Source organism: Micromys minutus, assembly GCF_963924665.1.
Source record: "Micromys minutus genome assembly, chromosome: 1".
Taxonomy (NCBI): domain Eukaryota; kingdom Metazoa; phylum Chordata; class Mammalia; order Rodentia; family Muridae; genus Micromys; species Micromys minutus.
The window spans coordinates 9,641,131-9,661,890 of record NC_137969.1 but is presented as its reverse complement, the minus strand read 5'-3'; the positions used below and the strand labels follow the sequence as shown (position 1 = coordinate 9,661,890).

Genomic DNA, 20,760 nt, shown 5'->3' with positions numbered 1-20,760 from the left:
GGGCTCTGGTGTCCCTCCCTGACCTAATAAGTAATAGTGGCATCGTGTGACCAGAGAAGAATAAGTAGCTCGTAATTTTACCAGGACATATGCATTCAATACCAGACTGTGAATTTCCCACAAGACTGTGTTCTGAGACCTCAGGAAGAACCATGATGAAAGATATGGAAGACGCACAGCTGGGTGAGTTTAGCATGAGCAAAGGTCTTGGTGCAAACATGAAAGGCCCCAGGGATACTTCCTGGTACCCTTGGCTGAACCACAGTAGAACAACACTACAGTCAGGCCCGCCATTGGATATGTAATGAAGATTCTCTGGCTAACAGCTTGCTGGTGGGGCTAGACTGTGGAAGACTGGCAGGAGATGGGACACATGTTTCTGTCATTTTCCCCACATCACGCCTTCCGCGGGAGCTTTGCTGTGCCCAGATCAGTTTTTGACACAGTTCACTTTCTTTGCAAGGCCCCACTGGTCCACTCCTGATGACCTGCAGCCTCTGTTTCCAAGGCTGTATATACACATGCATACAAGGAGACACACATGTATCCTTCCAGCTAACGAAAATGCCTGTGATGGCTTTGCAGTCAACTTGTCTGGCGGAAGAGATACCCACGACTTACGAAATACCCCTGTGTGTTTCTGGAGCCTTTTCAGAGACGATCAGTATGCGGGAGACTGATCGGTAAGTCTATAAGGAAAGACCTGTCAAGAATGTAGGTGGTACCATCCAGCTGGCAGCTCCCCTCCCCCCAACTCCCCCCCCCCAAAAAAAAAAAAAACAAAGACAGAGGCAGAGGAAGGCAGCCTGGTGGAAGGGCTGCTGATATCAAACACCAGCTTCTTTCTACTTCTTTTCACGAGTAGAATCAATACCAGCAACTCTCTAGAAACTCCCAGGCATTTCAGCTCCAACCTGGAACTGCCACAGCATTCTGCTTTCTGCACCAAGAGCCTGCTCCTTGGCCTGTGTGCTGTTGGACTGCCAGTTTCTATAGTGAAGCCTCACCACACATTGTTCATAGACGGACCTTTGCTTGGTTCAGCTCCTCTAGAAAGCGAGGCCTCTGCATGGACCAGCTGGGACTGACTGCATGCCTCCTTCCATTAGGAGCTGCTCTGTACACGTGACATGTTTTATCTTATCATCCAACTTGGAGCCATAAGGTCAGGAAGCTCAGCTGACACGTCTGACACCATCTGGCATTTTTCTGAGTAGAAATTTAACATAGGTGGGGAGACCTGGAGAGGCCTGTCATTATGGTAAGACACATGGAGATAGGTTAAAAAAAAAGAAAAGGCTGTGTGTGTGTGTGTGTGTGTGTGTGTGTAGGGGGGTGGGTGGTGTTAGTGGGAATTGAACCCAGGGCCTCGAACAAGCCAGATAATCTCTCTACCACTGAGCTCCATCCCTAGCTCTTAGGTTTCGGCTTACAGTTTTAGGGGTGCTAGCCCATAATAAGTAAGCTCTCTTGTTTGTGGATTATGCTGTGGATTATGAGGTCTAGACTTATGTTTACAAGCTTTGGTTGTGCAAACCTTGCTCCTTGATTTATAACTGCTGGTTAAATAAGATTGGCTGCAGCCAATTACTGGAGGAATTAGAGGTAGGTAGGTTGGAGGAGGAGAGATGCGGGCGGAAGGCGGAAGAAGTAGAGAGAGAAGGGGAGAGGGGAGAGGAGGGGAGGAGGAAAGAGGGAGAGGGGAAGGAGGGGAAGAGAAGGAGGGCGAGGAATCTGCCATGAGGGGAGAGGAACCAGTAATTGTTAAAGCCAAACAAAATAGCCATAGTCTGCGTCTCATCTCTATGTAACTAGTCGGGGAGAAGCTTGAATCAGATCTACTGCTCTACCTGTTGCTTTGTGCCAGGCAGCCCATTATGCCTGAAGCGCAAGGTAAGCTGAACAAGTCCACCTGGGACAGCAAAGGAAAAGAAACAAAGAGGGGGATGGGGTCCCACCGGCCCAGTCCTCAAGTGTGCCCAAGCACCCGATGACCTTGCTCTAGGCCCCATCTGTAATTGTCCCAGCACTTCCCTCTAATTTTGATTAATGACTTGGGTCTGTCTCCAACCCCTCCCTTGTGAGGTCTGTAGTATCAGAGCCACATCCTCTGCTCAGTCCCTCTGTGTCCTCTGGGCCTTGTGTTTCCACCAGCCACAGCCTCCCCCCACCCCGCACTGGCTCTGTCTGTGGTTTCTGCAACAGCACAGTTTTCTGGGTTCCAGGCTAGCTCTGCGTGTGCGCAGATGGGTGTTCCATGGTTTGTGACAGATGACCACCAACTTAGCACACACATATCTATTTTCTTATAGCTCTTCTTAGGAGCCCAGAAGCCCTAAGTAGGTCTCCATGTGCAGAACAGGAGGAGCACAGTCCCCAAGGGACTCAAGGCCATGATCTAGTCCTCACTTCCCCCAGGTTTTGGTGGCTTCTTAGCTTGTGGCAGGATTCTGCCAGTGCCCAACACTATAACCATATCAGCCTGGCTTGTCTTTGGAAGCCATGCCTTCCCTTGCCTCCATCTTGTAAGACCGAACTGTAGAATCTAGGATCATCTCCTCACCTCAAGACCCATAGATGAATCCTGTCTGGAAAATGCTTTCATCATGGGAGATATGATTAATTGGTTCCATTGGAGAATGCTGTTTAGATTTCTAGGGATACACACCCTTCTTCACTTCCTTTGATGACATGGTACCTGCTCCCTGTGGGTAACACACTGTGGGCGCTGTGGGTGGTGAACACGGGGGCCACTGGAAGGAGTCGATGTGTCTCACCTGAGAAAGGCAAGTCTTGCCTCTTGTCTGCAAACCGCTTCTGTCTAGTTTTCCTGATACAACCTCCACACACACACACACACACACATTTAAACGGAGCCATTTCATTGTCCTCAGCCTTTTGGATAGCCACAGAAGAACCCCAGGGACAGACTCTTTACCAATTTTCAACCCCCTCTTATTTTTAAGTCTATATTCAGTTATGGAAACCGTGTGTCATTGTCCCCAACAATCCATATCCTGGAAAGTGACCCTGGCACTTGTCCTTACAATGAAATACATGGACACATATATGATACAAGCAATCCTCGAACTAAAAGATAAACAAATAAAATAAAATAACCAAAACCTGTTGCGGTTTGTTCAGCCAAAATAACGGTGTATGCAGTTCCCAATAGGGTCACGCTCCAAGCCAAGCCAGGGGCCTCCCTACATCCTTGCCATTCTGATCGGGTTTATGGACTTAGAGCTGCAGAGTCTCAGGCCCCACCCCTTGTCTACTGGTCTCAGAATATGCGCACTTTCATAAGGTCCCAGGCAATGGGGGTTCCCATTGTGCACTGTGACCTTGAAGCACACACCTCACCAGGTCTTCCTCCACATGGAAACCCTTCAAAGGGTTCTGGGGAACAGAGCAGAAGCTTGTAGCCTAGCATCCATGGTTTACGCTTCAATACCCATTTCTCTTTGCATCCCTCTACCCACATTAGCCAGTCCCTCATGGCGGCACGCACCTCTCCCGTGACTGTTGTTGACTTCCCCTCTTCCTGGAGTGCTCTCTCCTTTCTCTATTCCAAAGTGAGCTTTGAGGGCCAGCTCAGCCCCCACCTCCTTCATAAAGATTAAATCTGGCCAAAAGCCCTGTTCCTAGTGACAGGCTTCCCACAGAGGAAGTCTGGACCTCCTGGAACTTGCATTTTCTCTCTTTCCTTGTTACTTATAACTAACTACCTTAAGTACAAAGTCTTGCCTGAATAATTTTTTAACTTTGCCAGTGTTCTATGGCACAGACTCAATAAATATCTTACTAAGTGCTTGAATATATGGACTTATACATGTATTCATGAAAAAAGCGAATCTATTAGCATACATCCCAAATACCATGCATCACTTTACGAAAGAAGCTTGAATTTATAGTGTCTCTTTTTAAGGTATATTCAGGTAACTGCCCTAAAACTCTTCAAATGGCACTTTCTGGAAGGAGGTGGAGATGTCGAACTCCTACAAAGACTGAGCTGCATCCAAGGCAGCTCAGGGGAGCAAACTCATCAGTTCCATACTAACAGGTGAAAATCCTCATCGTGGGTACAGAGGACGCTGAGGGACACTGAGTCAGATGCTCCTGCTTCCTTCAGAGTGGGGGAGGCAGTTATTCTGAAGGAGTGAATTCTGGGGTTTCCTGCGGCTGCACCTCTCACCCATGTGAGATGAATAAACTCCTTCTGGAAATTACTCTCACGAAATTACTTCTCCTGAGACAGTTCATAGTATATTCTGGTGCCCCTGAAAAATTAATTAACCTTCCTCAGTATAGCCTCACCCCTAAACCACCGGCAGTGTGTTTTTACTGTGGCTCAGGCGAGACCTTTGCTACCCTCATTTACATCTAAAGGAAGCTGGGCTGAATTATGCCAGGGCCCTTTGGATGTTGCCGCTTTGCCCTGTGCTGTCTCCTTCTCTGAGATTCCAATCCTGTCTAGATGTGTGGATCTTGTCACCACTGTCTCCCATTCCCCACCCCCACCCCTTCTCCTCCTTCTCTCCCCCCTCTTTTGAGGTTACCTGGGAAACATTTTTATTTTAATCTTTTGTTCAGAGATTATCAGGAAGATAATCCCACGGTTAGCATCATAGGCTAAATGCCACCACAGGAAGGGGAACATGGGTAGTTAAGAGATGATGGACACCAGGAGAGACGGTAGACTCAGGAAAGGATGGTGGCCATTTTGCCTGCGGTTCTGTTTTCCGTTCCTGTTTACTTGGCTTTTCCTGAGAGAGGCTGGGTAGAATAACGCAAGCTTGAACATTAGAATTGTGGGTACAGCAAGGTTTAGCAAAGGAACACACCCCCCTTGTTCATTTCATTTATCTAGAAGGCACCAAAACCAGCATACCTAATTATTAATACACACAGAAAAGTTTTGAAACACGTGACAGCTGTCATGCCTTCACGAAGACCTCTGGTCCTTTGCTATGGGAACCAACTTGCTTTGAACGCTAAGATTCTGGGGTGTTAACTCTTAAGCCAGCCATAAGCCAGCCATGGGAAGCCTTACTTTTGCCTTAATTACAGACTCATAACACTGTCATTTCCATGAAAAACTTACAAATTAGCCCAAAGTTGGAAAATATTACTGCAAATAATAGTAATTATTCTGGGCTGCTGTCACAAACAAAATTAATATCATTAATACTTATTAGTCACAAAACACACATCAATAAGGAAGAGGCAAATGCTTCATGACAGAGCGGAAAGAAAAAATATTGCTTTTTTTTCCCCAAAAGATGAAGAAGAAATAGTGTTGAGATCGTTCATCCCCTAAATAAGTGTCCCCCCTGCTCATAGGCCCAAAGGGGACATTTGACAGCTTTTGTTGGCTTTGTTTGTCCTCCTGCATGTGACAGCTTTCAGTTGGAATGACTCAGGCCACAGCAGTGAGGGGGCCACTGGGACCCTGACAGCCTCTCAGAGAACGCATCCTTGTTCCCACTAAGAGCTGGCTCAGGACAGACAAGAACAATGTGCATTGGCGATGGGACCCCCGGAAGCTCTGAATCACTCACACCTTGTACAGATCGAGGCCACCAGAGTCCATTTCAGGGATTCTTCCATGGATACCTGAGAATGTTTCTGTTGAAAACCTAGAAATGTCTTCTGTGTTTACCAGTCTGGTACTGTGCTGAGTAATTTGAACAGTTAGGAGAGGACAGGAGAAAACCTTTGCTGGCCCCAGCTCTGGTGAGCAGAACTATAGTACATCCAGATGAGCCCTACCGCTTCCCGCTGATGCTCCAAGCTCTGAGCTGTGTGTGAGTTGGCTCATCTCACAGTGAGAGCTCAATGACAGAGCTGATCAGTCTAGCTTGCTAACAGGTCATCCAATTGTCAGGGGAGGAGGGCGGGGCTTGCTAACAGGTCATCCAATTGTCAGGGGAGGAGGGCGGGGCTTGCTAACAGGTCATCCAATTGTCAGGGGAGGAGGGCGGGGCTAGATCAGTCTGAGGAGTCATGACAGCTAAGTGTAACTTGGAAACTCTGGGCAGGGTAAAATGGGATGGTGAGGTTTTCCCATGGGTTGAGTGTACAGCTGAAGGTGGAAAATGGGAACAGAGCAAGGATGAGTTGGGCGTGGGAATCCAGGAGAGGAGGACACATCCAGACTGAACCACAAACGGGAGGTCCGAGAAACCCCACAGAGAGACTTCGGTACAGACCAGATGTGGATGGGAAAGAGACACTGACCGTTTCAAGTCTCAGTAACCAAGAAGGTGGGGGAAAATAAAGGAAGCAGGAAGAGTTGGAAAGAGGATGACGGTGATGTCATACTGAAAAACCCCACAGACTGCTGGGGAAGTCCAGGCCCTGAAATTAGATTGTAGCAGCAGCAGATAGAAAAGTGTGTGTGTGTGTGTGTGTGTGTGTGTGTGTGTGTGTGTGTGTTTAGGTATGGAGTGAGGATGTTTTCATGGAGTCCTCCAGCTATGTACCTACGCAGTAGGATAAGGTCCTGCTGGCTCTGACGTGCTCCATAGAGATCAGGGACTAGAAAAAGGCAGCAACCTGAGATACACTTACCATCCCTGGAGCTCTCCTTGTTCTCAGTGGGCTGTTCCACAAACTTCAGCAGTGGGGACTTTGACCTTTGTATGGTGGGGAGAGTCTGGTCACTGAGCAGTATGGTGTCCTTGCCTCCTATGAGGAAGATGAGAAGGTTGGTTTGTTGTGTTACTGGTTTGACTGTCAACTTGATACACTGTAGCATTACCTGGGAAGAGGGGCTACCTAGATCAAGCTGGAGGGTATTATTTAACAACATTTTGAGGTGGAAAGACCAGCCTACTATGGGTGGCACCATTCCCTAGGCAGGTGATATGGACTATATAAAAGTAAAGAAAATTAGCTGAGCACAGGCATACGCATAGTCTCTCTCTGCCCTTTACTGGGAATGTGACTAGATACTTCAAGTTCCTGCCATCTTGGCTTCCTGGCAATCTAGAACTGTAAGTTGAACACACCCTTTGTCTCCTTAGCTGCTTTAAATGAAACTAAGACACTCCCATACAATGAGCTAGCTATTTGGTTGGGAAATCCCTTCAGCTGTGGGCAGTACAAGTAATGTAGTCAGTAGGTCTTTCCCTAGTGTGAGGATGGATCAGGGCTGTATCTGTGTGCGTTCCCCTTGACTCATTTCTACAGGTGCCTCCAGCAAAGGGCAGCTTGTTTGGCTGAGAACTGGGCAGCTGGGTGGGCCAACAGCAGTGGCAGCACCGGAGAGCTTGGCAGGGGCATTAGCCATGGTCTGGACGGAGTCATCTGCTAACTGGATGACAGCAAGAGTGTCGCTCTCCCTCTCTAAGCTTCAGCTATCTCATTATGGGTGGTTATGAAGACAAAATGAACTGGTCAGGAGAAGATCTTGGGTGTTAAGCAGGCATTCCACAAATGTCGCCCACTGACATCATCAGCAAGGACTCCCACACACCTGATTACTGTCCTGATCGAATCTGGTCATGTCAACTTATGCAACTCTGTCACGAGGCAGGTGGGATCAAGTCCTCCTGATCGAAGCTGTATTCCCACTTTGAGCACACACTCAGCATAACCTTGCCGCCTATGAGTGTGAACTCCCCAGAGAGGATGGAGAGGGTTTTGAGGGAAGGAAAGGGCCGGGGAAACATAGTGCTCTTCCATTGCAGAGGGCGGAGCAGGAAGAACAGCTTCAGAGATTGGAATGACAAACAGATGCACTGGCACCAAATGTGTGGACAAAAAACATCAGTGCCACCTACAAGGTCAGGAGAGCCCATAGGCATGGTAGATTGCCAATGCTTGGCTTGAAAGACTTTAGGGTTTTCTGGGTGGGAACCACTGGACCCAAAATAAAATCTCCAGCTCATGCGTCAAGCTTGGGCTCCAGTCTGGCTTAGAGTAAAAATTTCTCGGAAGCTCTATGGTTGCATTTGTTTTCCCGGTCATCAGAGTCCAGAAGGTCACTAGGGTAAAAACAGATGTCTACACCTCCTTTGGAGAATCCGATGAAGCTAAGCACATTTCCTCACTGTGTTCTTTGGATCCTCCTGCTTTTTAAAAAACTGTCTTATTAAGTTGATTAACTTGTGTTAGGGGATTCTCCACATAGTGGGCACTTACTAAAAGCCTGATAATGTCTGTGTCGCTGACTGAAGTGTCTAATGGGTCCTGGCTTCTCGTATGTTTGGTGCTCGCTGCTGTCTTGGGCAAGTAGTTCAATAGCCTTTGGAGTCCCTGTCTTCCGAGTGTGTCAGCCGGCCAAGGAGGAGCCACCTGGAGCTGACCCCGAGGCACTTTCACTGTCTTTGATGGAATAGATCTAGAAACTTCAGTGGTACCATCAGGAAGCACTCCGGATTTATGGTTCAGGTGACGTGGGAGGGCTCCAGAATGGCATCCACTTTGAGAGCACCAAGACACGATCTAGAAAATTCTCCATGGGTTCTTGGTGTTTGGCTACAGGGACCAGAACAGGCAACAACAGGTGCCTCCTGGCAGATTTTTTCCCCCTTATCTCTATCACAGCAGCATTTTAGGTCCACAAGTCAAGGTCAGGACAGCACTTCATGCCCCATCAGACTATGGCAGATAGACCGACAGCTTGCCAGCCTCCTGGGGAGGCTCCAGCCCTCTGTATTAAATCAGTCCTCAACCCTCTGCCCTCGTGGCCAAAGCGTCAGAAGCAGAGACAGGAGTGAGAACCGGCAGAGGTCAAGGTGACCTGGGGTTCCTCTCATGGGGATTCTTTAGGACAGAATGTCTCCTTGATCCCACAATTCCCAGGGCATCTTCCAATCTAGGAAGGGAGTTTGTGAGCGGCTCCTCACAGACACAAGAGAATGCTACAGAAACTTGAGCAGAGAGCTTGCAGGGAAGGCAAGCAAACAAGCCTTTGTCTCTGCCAGCCACGTGGGGTGAGAAGACAAGCCTCCCCAACCTTGTACCTGGTAATGGTACCCCTCTCTCCACAACCTGCCAAGATCTGGTCACTCCACCCTGTCTGAAAACTTCGAAGCCTTTCCAAGAAGGCTCTCGGTTCTGCTGTTGCCTCTCAAAGGGTCTGCAGGCAGCTGTGGTCACTGAACTGAGCTCTGACTGGACAATCTGGCCCTGTACGTTTTCATCTGGTTTTTCCACAGGAGAGGGTGTGCGGGCTTCCCACTGAGCTGGAGTTTGAGTGGCTACAAGCTTTGCTGACTCCATATGGTACCCAGCCTCTCGTTCCTGCCTCTAAAAATGAACCAAGTACTTCCAACCCCCACATCTTTCTCCTCAGCCTGGTGTCTGGAGAAAAAGAGGGGGTGAAAATGAAAATCTCAAAAAGCCAGATTACTATTGCCTCTAGCCAGATTGTTTCCTGGATTTTGGTATTTCTGTGTAGTGTGTATGTATGAGTGAATGTGTGCACTCACTGTGTGTGTGTGTGTGTGTGTGTGTGTGTGTGTGTGTGTGTGTGTATGTGTGTGTGTGTGTGTGTGTCTGAAAGAGAGGGGGAAGGAGAAGAATGTGTCAAAGAGAAGAGGCAGAGGGAGGGAGGGGAAGGGGGAGGAAGAGATGGAGAACATGTCCTGACTCTTATATGGAAGTTAGGAGACAGTCTTGGATGTTGGTCCTTGTCTCCCGCCTTGTTTTGAGACTGGGTGGCTTTGGCATTTGCTGTGTATCCCAGGCTATCTTTGGACTCCCCATATCATCTGTTTCAGGAGCACTGGGATCACAGGGGTGTGCTAATATGCCTGGCTCTATATGGATTCTGGAGATCCAAACTCAAGTCCTCACCCAAGAGCAGTCTCCCATTTCCCAGCGTTGCTGACCGTGAGCACAGCTGGGACGGCACTCCTCAGAGCTACTGTTACAGATGCGAGAGATCTGAGGGAAGGATCCCGGGAGGAGGGAGTGAAGGGACCAGTCCTGGTTAGGGAGCATGGTCCGCAACTCCTAACATCTGTCTTCCTTATAGAAGCCACGCAGCCTTGCACTATGAAGGCAAAACAGCTGCGAATAGTCTCAGCTGTCCAGAAGACTTCTTGCTCTAGCCTGTGCCATTTGTCAAATACGTTGGCTCTACAGCCAGAACACAAGGCAACCTCAAGTCTAGCAAACACCATCAAGAACTTTGCAGTGAGGCTGGGGAATGTAATTTATTGGTAGCATGCCTGTCTAGCAAGCTTGTGTCCCAGGGTTCAATCCACAGCACCAATGAACAAGGAGTGGCGGTAGATGTCTACCAGGCTAACACTTTGGAGGTGGACAGATGAGGGTTAGAAGTTCAAGAACATCGGCAGCCACCGTAGCAAGTTCGAAGCTAGACTGGGATCCATACGACTGCTTCACAAAACAAAACAAAATAAAGCTCAGTGGTGTTGGTCAGCCGTGAAGAGGGGTAAAGCAGAGATACACAAAGCCCTCTATAAACAGCCCACCAGAGTCTAGGAAGAGGTTTTTTTCTGCTTCTGGACTTCTCCTCTTGATCTATCAACCAGCATCCACTCACATCACTTGCCTATGTATCTTGGCTCAGAGCTTCAGTCATCCAACAGCCATAGACGATGGTTTGTGAAACTTAAACATGTGACCTTATGTCTCATCTAACCCCTTCCCTGTCTCCTGGGCTGGAATGAATACGCCAGATTAGATTAGGAAAAACAAAAGTGTTCTTGCACATGTCAGCTCTGACTGGAAGACTGTTGCCACATCAGGAAGGAAGCATGCTGAGATAGATTACTGTGATGGTTTGCATATGCTTGGCCCAGGAAGTGGTACTATTTGGAGGTGTGGCCTTGGTGGGAAAAGTGTGTCACTGTGGGTGTGGGTTTTAAGACCCTTATCCTAACTGCCTGGAAGCCAGTCTTCTCCTTCTTGCCTTTGGAACAAGCTGTTAGGCTTTCAGCTCCTCCTGCACCATGTCTGCCTGGATGCTACCATGCTCCCGCCTTGATGATAATGGACTGAACCTCTGAACCTGTAAGCCAGCCCTAATTAAATGTCCTTATAAGATTTGCCATGGTCATGGTGTCTGTTCACAGCAGTAAAACCCTGACTAAGACGATTAGCAATGTCTGTCAGGAGTGTGAGACTGGGTGTACCTAATACACACCAAGTACTCGTCATCCCAAATCTTCTTGTTCTTAACTGTTCTTCACAGAGGGGCATCAGATAACTCCCCACACCATGTCACTGGTGTTTCAATCTTGGGCACTCATTCAACACTGACCCTGGGATACTTTCTGTTCTGCTCATCACTGCTTGGTGGAGATTTATCTTACCTCCTTACATAGACTATAGATTTAAGGGGAGCAGGGGCCAGGTCACCTGGCATGGTGCCGTATTCACAAGGCTGAAGCTCAAACTAGGTAGCAGCCTGTGGATAGACCGACTGGAGAGGACACTGTTCCCTTTGGGATGCTTGTAAATAAGACAGTTCTCCAAAACTCCTGAGACAATTCAGAAACTTCGACTGTGATTCAGCTGCTGCTTGGGGAGTTGATGAGAACGAGGAGATGGGGGAGGCAGAGGAGGTGTGGGGAGGAGAGAACACAGTGCTTTTTGCTCTGCCCTGCAGTATGGAGACGTATGGAAGGAGGAGCCGGGCAGACAATGTGGTTCACACAGGAAGCAACACCCCACTCCCTGTCCTTATTCTCCAGGACTGCAGACTCCCTGACACAAGGCCACCTCCATACCTCCTTCACATGTACTCCAGAGTGAGGCTGTATGCAAAGGGGAAATCCCCCTCCCTGTGCCCACAGCATAAAACCCGCTGAGGCTGATCTTTCACACTAACTGTACTCACTAAAGCTTGCTTTGCACTAATTGAATCCCCTATTTCAATAAGTTGTTTATCTAGAATATTCACAGAAAGCTGGATAACACATTTCTACAATTTATATACATGGAGGATAGAATGTGCTTCCCCCCCACCCAATATTAGCTACAAGAACCCCCCTCCAAATATTTCAAAATGAACATACTCCCGAATCCGACTGAAACATTGTAGCTCAGGCCTTCGGCAGCAAAAAGAAGGGGAAAATAGTCATTATTGTAGAACAGCCATTGAAGTCCCACCTGATCAAACAAACAACCAGACACAGGAAATTCCCAGCATTGATTCACCCGTTCAACATCCATCTTTTTACATAAATCACACAAATGAAACAGTGAGAAAATTCAAGTCATTTTGAGAAGGGAGGGAAAAAAAATCAAAGCTTCAGCACATGCACAAAAACAGCAATTTGACTGCACAAATAAATAACAAGTTTGTGTGTCTGTGTTGAAATTCAATGCAGCCAAAGAAGGGCCTTCACAGAAGATGCGGTTTGAACATCATCAAAAGCGGCTGCTGCAAAATGGACCATTCAAATCCCCAGGAAGGCACTCGCCACTAATTAGTTCTGTGAGGTCTTTTGACATCCAGTTCAAGGAATCGCTGAGAAAAAAATTCCAATTTATGAAACACACTTGCAGGCAACCTAAGGCAGCTATTCAGATTTCCACGGAGGAAAACGTGCTGTTGTCCACCTCCTCCCCTGTGGCAATTTCCATTTCTCATCCGTACAGGAACGCAGCCCACGGGAGCCGCGAGAAGAGCAGACCGCTTCGCACTGAAAGGGTAAGACACTAAAAATACCCGGACAATGTTCCTTCCAGGGAACCGGGAGGCGGCAGAAAATGATAAATATAAGTTTCCAAACAGCGTGAGGAGGAAGGTGAAAAACTGACGGGACCTCCCGAGAGGGGTATTTTACTGGGATAAACGGGATAAGTATAGCTCATTAGAGAGAAACACCACGGCTCCTCACACATTGAACAAATGCGGGGAGAAAACTCTCCTCAAGAAATTTTTTGTTTTTCAAGCTGCATAAAACTGTTGGGAGGGGGAAGGCGAGGGAAGGTGGCTCTGTGAAGTACCTCTGGACTGGAGAAGCGGTTGGCGCTTCGGTTTTAGTACTGGTGATTAAACTGAACAAATCTTTGTGCGGTTTTACATTCCGCTTTAGGACGGATGATTAAACTGCACAAATCTTTGTAAGATCTTAGATTCGTTTTTAGGGCCGGTGATTAAATTGAACAAATCTTTGTATATTCTCCCATTTGTTTTTAGGAGGGAAGGTTACATGGAACAAGTCTTCATAAGATGACTACTGATAAGAAATGAAACAACTCACAGGCATTCATAAAGGCTAACACACACACACAATGACCGTTTGAGAAGTTAGGAATGCATCGTATATTTCTGACGTTGTCCCATCCGTGGATTTGCCATGGGATAGATGTGTTTCTCAGTCTGAAACTCTCGTGAGCTGTTTCCCAACAGTTTCCAATTCAAAGGGCCTCAAACGGGCAGAATCTTCTTGGCAAGTTATGTGAGACAGTTCTTTTAAAAGGTGAACAGAATCCCAAACAAGAAGGAAGCTACCATTCATGAGTTTCTGCTTACCCGGAAGACTCCACAAACCAGAAACTTCCAGAGTCCTTAGCTTCTTCTCCAGCTCTGCCACTCGATTCCCTAGGATCCTAGAAAAAGCAAGAACACAATAAGAGGAGATGAAGTCACCCGTCACTGCTTGCGCCTACGTGGTAGGTAATACGGAAGTCAATAGATTTAGAATCTAAAAACAGAGCACGTAGGTACACATGTGCATACAATACACAGTCCATCGGAAGTTCTTGTGGAAATAGAAAATACCACGAAACCAACTCGCACACACCCCTCCACACACATTATTCAGTTGGGTTCTGTTCTACAAGGCAGTTCCCTGGAGGTTAAACAATTATTCCACCACTGTCCAAAGCATCATAAGGAATTTCCATTTGAGAATTGCTCATTGCTACAGGTGACAATTGATTTTGAAGGCCCTTAGCAGCATCACACCCTTTTGAGGGTATGTTTGATTTTTGGAACCAGTAGGTAAGGTAGGCGGACACACTTGGAAATGTTTCGTCTGAGGCAAGAAATAAGATCAGCTTTCACAGCCCCACACTAGGTCTTACTGATGTGCAGGGCCTGGATATCAAGAACAATGTCTGGCACAGTGTAGGTGGCCAATAAATATGTGTAATTAAACACTTTTTTCATAATCTTCGATCATCTATGGAAAAAGAAAATAATAAGAATTTCACAGGGGTTGTCCCCGACATAATGTTTTTAGTAATTTCTTGGGAATTCTGTACAGTGCACCCCACCACACATGCTTTCCATTGCTCCCAGTGGGACTATGTTGTCATGATGGTGGCCTTAACGATCTAAGTTCGAGTCTCAGAGCCCACGTGCTGGGAGGAGAGAACTGGTAATGGTAAGTCTTCCTCTGACCTCTGTACACCAGGCATGATACGAATACCCTCTGACGTCCAACACACACAAGCCAATAAATCTTAAAAGGGATTTTTAAAAGAACCCTCAGTTATCTGAGAATCAGAAAGATAATGAGGTTGTTTTCCAAGTGACCATTCTGCCTTGATGCCATATCTAAATTCTGGAGTGCACACCAGAAAAGATCAGACGGTGTGCTTGGAAGGCAGGCTTTGTATACACGCATAGGTAAACATCTGCTCCTTTGCTTCAGACACTAAACATAGCTGAGAAATGATTGACAGTCATCTAAAAACCTTGCTTTCCAGTGGTCCGGAATTGGAAACCAGTCTTTATTTTTATTGAGGCAATTTTCTTGGCACTGCTATGCTGAAACGACATGAAAATCTCCTTAATAGCAAATTTCTCCATTCCTTTCAGCGGGATAAATTAGAGCAGCAGAATTATTCTCCTACGTCTCTTTCTATTCCAGAGATAGCTGCACACACCCACATACGTTCAGGGCCATGAATATGCATATATAGCCCCACATATATACAGCTCAGTTCATCCTGATTTTACCTGAATCGACCTTCAGTGTCTTAATCTTCCCTTGGAGTTCACAGGGAAACTCTGCCGTTGCTCTACATGGTTTCCTTCATCTAGTTACTAGAGTTCATCTTTCCCTTAATTTCCTTACATCTCGCAGTCTGCAGGGCGCTTGCTCGCCAGCTACTTCAGAGCTCGCGCCATCTGTTGGGTCTGTTTTGCTTTCACATGCTGGACCCTTCTATAAACACTGTTGCTAATCAGCCTTTCAGTATTCTGCCCAGACCTTCTGACCCCAGCTGTTTTCCTCACAGCTGCTGGGTCTGAAATATAATCCCCACAGCGCTCATGTTCACGCTGGCTTCTGAATGGGGTCAGATCTCGTGTCCGCAGCTGCCTCTTAGGAACAAATGCTAAGTGAGGCTTCACTCTTCAGTGATGCTGAGAGATGCCCAAACTGGATTTACAGGTAGAGCACAGAGGCTTTGCTCATGCTGTTTCTCAATAACCCAGCCCATTTCTCCCAGAAATGCAAGGAGTGGAGTGGTTGGGACCCCACCGTACTCCCCACCCCCACTCTAGCCCCCACACCCACACCCACACCCATCCCCACGTCTCGGGATCCTGCTTGAGTTTGTCAGTGGCAGCTCTGTTCATTGGTCTGACACCAGCACCTGATGCAGGCTGGAGGTAATAAAAGGATCCAGAAGTCACAGGTGTGGCAACAGCAGCAATAGAACTATTAATAATAGTAACTGTACTGCCCTGAACACAAATGACAACTGATTTTCCCAGAGTCCTCAGTATGAGGCACCAGATATGCTAAACATTAACCTAGTACAGAAGTTAGTCACCTTGGCCTACGCTACATACGGGACTCAATGATGAATCCGGCTCTGATCCCAAGCCTGTCTCAGCCTCTGAGTCCTTAACACACACCCCTCGGTGGCACCTTGAAATAACCCTCTTCACGTCCTTTCTCATGCATACAACACGTACTCCTTACAAATTATGCTCATTGAACTATGGATGTAGCTATAGGTAACGTGCAAAATACAACCCAAGTTGCTTTGCTTGACGGGAAGGGATATCTAACTCAGGATATTTGAGCTTCTGGGGTTCACCTCTGCGCTACAGGTTGGAGGGGAATTGAAAAAAGTTTCTTTGCCTATGCCTAGAGAACATTAGTCCGCTAGCAGACACACAAGCGGGAAACCTAAGAACAACCCCTCTTCAGCATTTGTTCCAAACCGGGTGCTACGCGTTTCATTTTTGTGTTGTGTTTTTCTTTTCAGCACCTGGCTAGGCAGTCCTCGGTTTGTAGATGAGGAACTTGAAGCTCACAGAGGGCAGTGACTCACTCAGGGACACACAGCTGGTAATCAGGCAAAAATATGAAGCCTAAAAACACCCACGTCTAATAAAAGCTGGGAGCGAAATTGGCAAGCAAAGAGAAACACAAACCCAGAGAGGCTGGTGGGGCCTCTGATGAAGACAGAGCCTGTTGCCAGGCTGAGAACACTCTGGCTTTTAATCACAGGCTCCGGGGACCTAGTAAGGTGTTCTAGGCAGCAGAGAGAAGCGTAGGAAGTGGTCCTCATATGAAGTTGAGGATGGACAAGAACTACGAGTAAAGGCAGAAAGACCACTTTATCTGGGAAGATGAAGATGTGACCCACAGTCAGTGGGGATGCAGGGAAGCCAAAAAACAGGACCAAGAGGAGGAAATAAGGAGCCAAAGCTGCAGGAAAGACATGTGGCCACATGACAACCCAAGGAAGAGAGGGGTGTCTAAGCATGGAGTCAGGGAGGGGAGCGAGGCAAGAAAGGGCTGGGACAAGGAAGGAAAGGAACAGGGATGAGATGAAGCCTGGGAGCCACTGGGAGAGAAATGCTAATGGGAAGGGTCCACTTCTTCCGGAAAGTGGTCACAGATGGAAGTGTGTGGGCGGTGTGACCTGCCCTGGGTGGTGGTGTCAGAGGATAAAGGGAGCCCCAGTTCCCAAGTGAGAATCTAAGAAGGATCAGCTTGCAGGAGGGGAAACGGGTTTGCAGGGAAGACAGTCAGTAGCACACAGATGTATACAGGGCAGCAGCCGGGGGCACACCAAAGCTTAGGAGAGGGGCCTTTGGGGTTGGACAAAATGTTTTGGTTTTTGTGGGTTTTGTGTGTGTGTGTGTGTGTGTGTATTTAAGGTAATTACAGGTTGTTTTAAGATAGTAGAGATTTCGGCATATGTCCTCCCCTCCTATGTCCCTTAGTCTAAGGAAATCCTCCAGATGTCTGGCCTCCGTACTGACTTTGCATCAAGGCTTCTAATGACGCTACTGGGCATAAGGTTAGAAGTCGGCAAAGAGAGTCCGGGGATGACCAGCGTGGTGAATTTCCCAAGGGAGGCGCCAAACAAGGAGCCAAAGGAGAAGCTGTGGCTCTCTGCAGCTCTGCAGTCCCTGTCAGGCCCCACCCGGAGCCCTTTGAATCTCTGCTGTGAAATTCACTGTTACTTGAGACTTAGAAGACATCTCAGTGACCGTCAGTCGGGGACGCATGGAAGGGGTGGGAATGAGTTAGCCATCACCTCTCTATTGGCAAGGACACACAGTACTTCAGCAACCACATCCTCTGCTTGTGGCATTAGTTTGTTAGATTGGGGAGCCGTCTCCCTTTAGGCATCACTGGGTAATGGCTAATGTGTCAGCAAGAGGCAGAGCCAACCGACGGCCACCGAACAGCACTCAAACATAAATCTCATGGTACTTAGCAGCTATCAAGATGGTAGAAAGCTAGTGGGCAGAGCAAGAGCTTCCAGAAGGGAAGGTCTGTAGTCCTGAGACACTATCTCGGTCTAATTAAGTTTCTTTTTCCTCCCTTAGTTATAAGGCTAAATTATGAGGGCCATCAGACGAGCTAACCAAATTTCCATTCTGATGTCAGCCCTTCACCTATAGTACAGGAAGTATGAAACAGAAGGTCGTCAAAGCACCTACAATGGCACACTGACACGTGTGGGGTGGGTGGAGGGTTAGAACAAAGGACAAAGGGTACCCCTCCCTTTTCTGTGGTAATAAAGAGCTACTCTTTTGTTTCTTAAAATCCATAAGTATATGAATACTTATTTCCATACACTATGCCCTTGTTTGTATGACTTGAAGGAAACCATGAGCACAAGAAATGGTGACTTATCCTAAGGAGGGGTTCTGGGCAACTGAGATGTGTAGAAACCCACAGTTCTTCAACCATGGCTCAAAGAATTGTTTTAAAAATGGCTACGCATGCAAAGGTATGTGCAAATAACAACATGGTGAAGGGAAATGTCAGACTTCATACAGGGACAAAGTGGTTTGCATCTGGAGCCTGGGCCTGTGACAGCGGCTATGGTAAGGTTCCAAGGAGCTCAGAGACACTGGTCAGGTCTTGCTCAGGACTAAGAAGCAAGCTCGCTGCCTGCTTCAGGGGATCCTCTGGGACAGCCCCTCCCCTGCCAGATTCCCAGCCCTGCTTCCTAAGAGTAGCTGCAGTTGGGCATGGCTGTTTCATTTTGCAAGGCTGTTGCAAACTTCTCCTGTCAATAAATTACGCTGTCATCCGGGGGAGATTGTAGGTCTCCCTTTGAAGCTCTCACTTTCTCCCACATACATCTTCATCTCTGGGACTGTCCTCTCCTCATTCCATCATTTCCCTTTTCTCTTTTGTCTTTATAATGTTTTCAGTCATCTTTCCAGGGCCTCTTCCCTGGGTGTCCCTGTCTTTGGAGACCCCAATTCTCAGGTCCCTCCCCTCTAAGCCTAACATCCGTTCTTGCTCAAATCTTCAGTGGTATCATCATGGCTCTGAATATGGGTCTTGGGAGCAGGGCCACCTAAAATTTTCAGGGTTCTGTGCAAGATAAAAATGTAAGCCCCATCCACCTCACTCCTCCCACACCCTTGAAAAGATGGTGGTAGATATCTGGCCAAGTGGCAAATCCTTCTAGGCGTAGATTGCCACAAAGCTGGCCGTGCTATGAGTCAAATGCTCTCCTCTGTTAGGAGCTACATTTCCAGCTTCATAATGGTGCTAATCACCGTTAGGGGAGTGGTTAGAGTGAGATCATGTCAGGAAGGCGAGGCCCCCAGCATGGCATCTCTGGGATCCAGTGTGAGCACGCTTACTATGTTTGACCACGTGGAATCTGGGTCATGTTCAGATGTGACATGACACCATGTCCAGACACAGTGACATGTTTCTGAATTCAGCCCCCTGGAGCGTGAGAGGTGAACTTCTTGCTTAAAAGAACAAACAACCAAACTTCATAAATTACCTAGACTTGGTTATAGAAACAGGAATTGTACTTATTGCTTTAATTACTGCTCTCAGCCGTTATTCGCAGGACATTTTCAACGCCACTCAGCTGCTTCTGACCACTGTTTCAACCTACCTTAACTTGCTCAGTTTGATACAATGTAACCAAATCAAACAGGATACTTAGTTACATTGCCTTTTCTTGGTTATCTGAAAGCATGCCAAGAGGCTCTCACACACTCACAGCAGCCTGTAGGAAGTTGATGATTGTTTCCTTGGCTGACAGAGACCTTCAGAGTCAAGTCATGGGGTTGAGGGGCAAAGAAGACCTAAGAGGCAAAAGCACTAGCACTGTCCTGTGGGAGCCACCATGAGACGCAGGATGGGCTCTCTAAGAAATCAGGATTCCTGCTTCATTGACTGATGGATCAGCAGGGTGCCAAGGCAACACAGAAGCATGGTTCTGGTCTCATGCTTGCCATTTTTCCCCCCAGACAGCAGGGATCTTACCTTCATCCCAGAAAGCTTGTGGTTCATTTCTGGAGACCTATTCTCTTACCACCCAGACTAAGAACCTACTACGTACCTGTTGGTTTGCCTCTGATGCTGAATGACCATGTTTTTCTCATGGATGGTCTCCAGCAGGGCAGTGGCCAGAGACTTCAGGTCAGCAATGGACTGAGGAGTAGCTGGGAGGCTGCACCCATGGTCTTCAGAGAGCAGATCCTGAACTAGGGAAGACAAAGTTGACAGCTCAGTCATGGGTTCTGAAACATGAGACTGCAAACACATGATGTTGGTTATTCCTGGAAAATGGGAGTCCTGAGCTTTGGCATGACACTTGTGTTTTACTGAGAGCCTTCCTCAACTACCACAAAGAAAGCAACAGAAAACCCAGTGTGAGGGTTAACAGAGAACCCTTAAAGAGGTTTAACCCCCCTGGGATAGAACCCAGGGCTTTGCACATGCTAAGTGAGTGTGCTCTTACTGGGCCATGTTCACGGCCAGCCACGTGCGAGCTGTTCACAGACCAATAATATTTTCACTTGCCAGTGGGTGAAGACTTATTTATGCTTAACTCGCTGAGCTTTTGAACTGAAAAAAAAAGTTTTAAAAAAGCCTAGCAAGTATTATTTATTTCTGTTTTGTAAACAGTAAAGCAAGTCTCAGATGGGTTAAAAGCACTTGTTCAAGGTCATACTGCCCCACAGATGACGATGATTCCTTGATCTTCAGGCTCTTTGATTATTGCAAAAGTAATGTAGCACTTTGAAGGGGTAAATCAGTGGAGGGAAAAACACATGTGACAGCCACCGGGGTACTCCTGACTGTGAGGAAACACTGTGACTCCTTCGACGCTCATTTCCTATGTAACTGTATGTATGTATCCAGATTCATTCAATGTTCTTCTAAGATGGGAGAAATACTACTTTTTCACTTAACAACGTTCCAATCCTACTTATAGCCTCTAAATCATAAAGGTGAATGCCCTCTTCAGTAGCCAATCTAGGTCAGTAAAGATCAATTTAGCTAGATATTTGGGCCATTTCCAATCGAGATACAGAATGTCTGAGGACATTCTTTCAGTTAATAGTTCGTGTGTGCCTGACTT

At 47.3% G+C, this 20,760-nt stretch overlaps 1 protein-coding gene across 1 annotated transcript in view; it reads right to left on the bottom strand.

Moving 5' to 3' along the window:
• The window catches only part of CCDC149 (coiled-coil domain containing 149), a 93,902-nt gene that overhangs the window by 1,746 nt on the left and 71,396 nt on the right, over positions 1-20,760 (bottom strand). The window contains exons 9-11 of the mRNA XM_080933300.1: positions 19,735-19,879; positions 13,466-13,542; positions 6,574-6,690 (exon numbers count right to left, since the gene is read on the bottom strand). Of these exons, the coding sequence (XP_080789426.1) occupies positions 6,574-6,690; positions 13,466-13,542; positions 19,735-19,879 (339 nt within the window). The remainder of the gene's footprint in view (positions 1-6,573; positions 6,691-13,465; positions 13,543-19,734; positions 19,880-20,760) is intronic.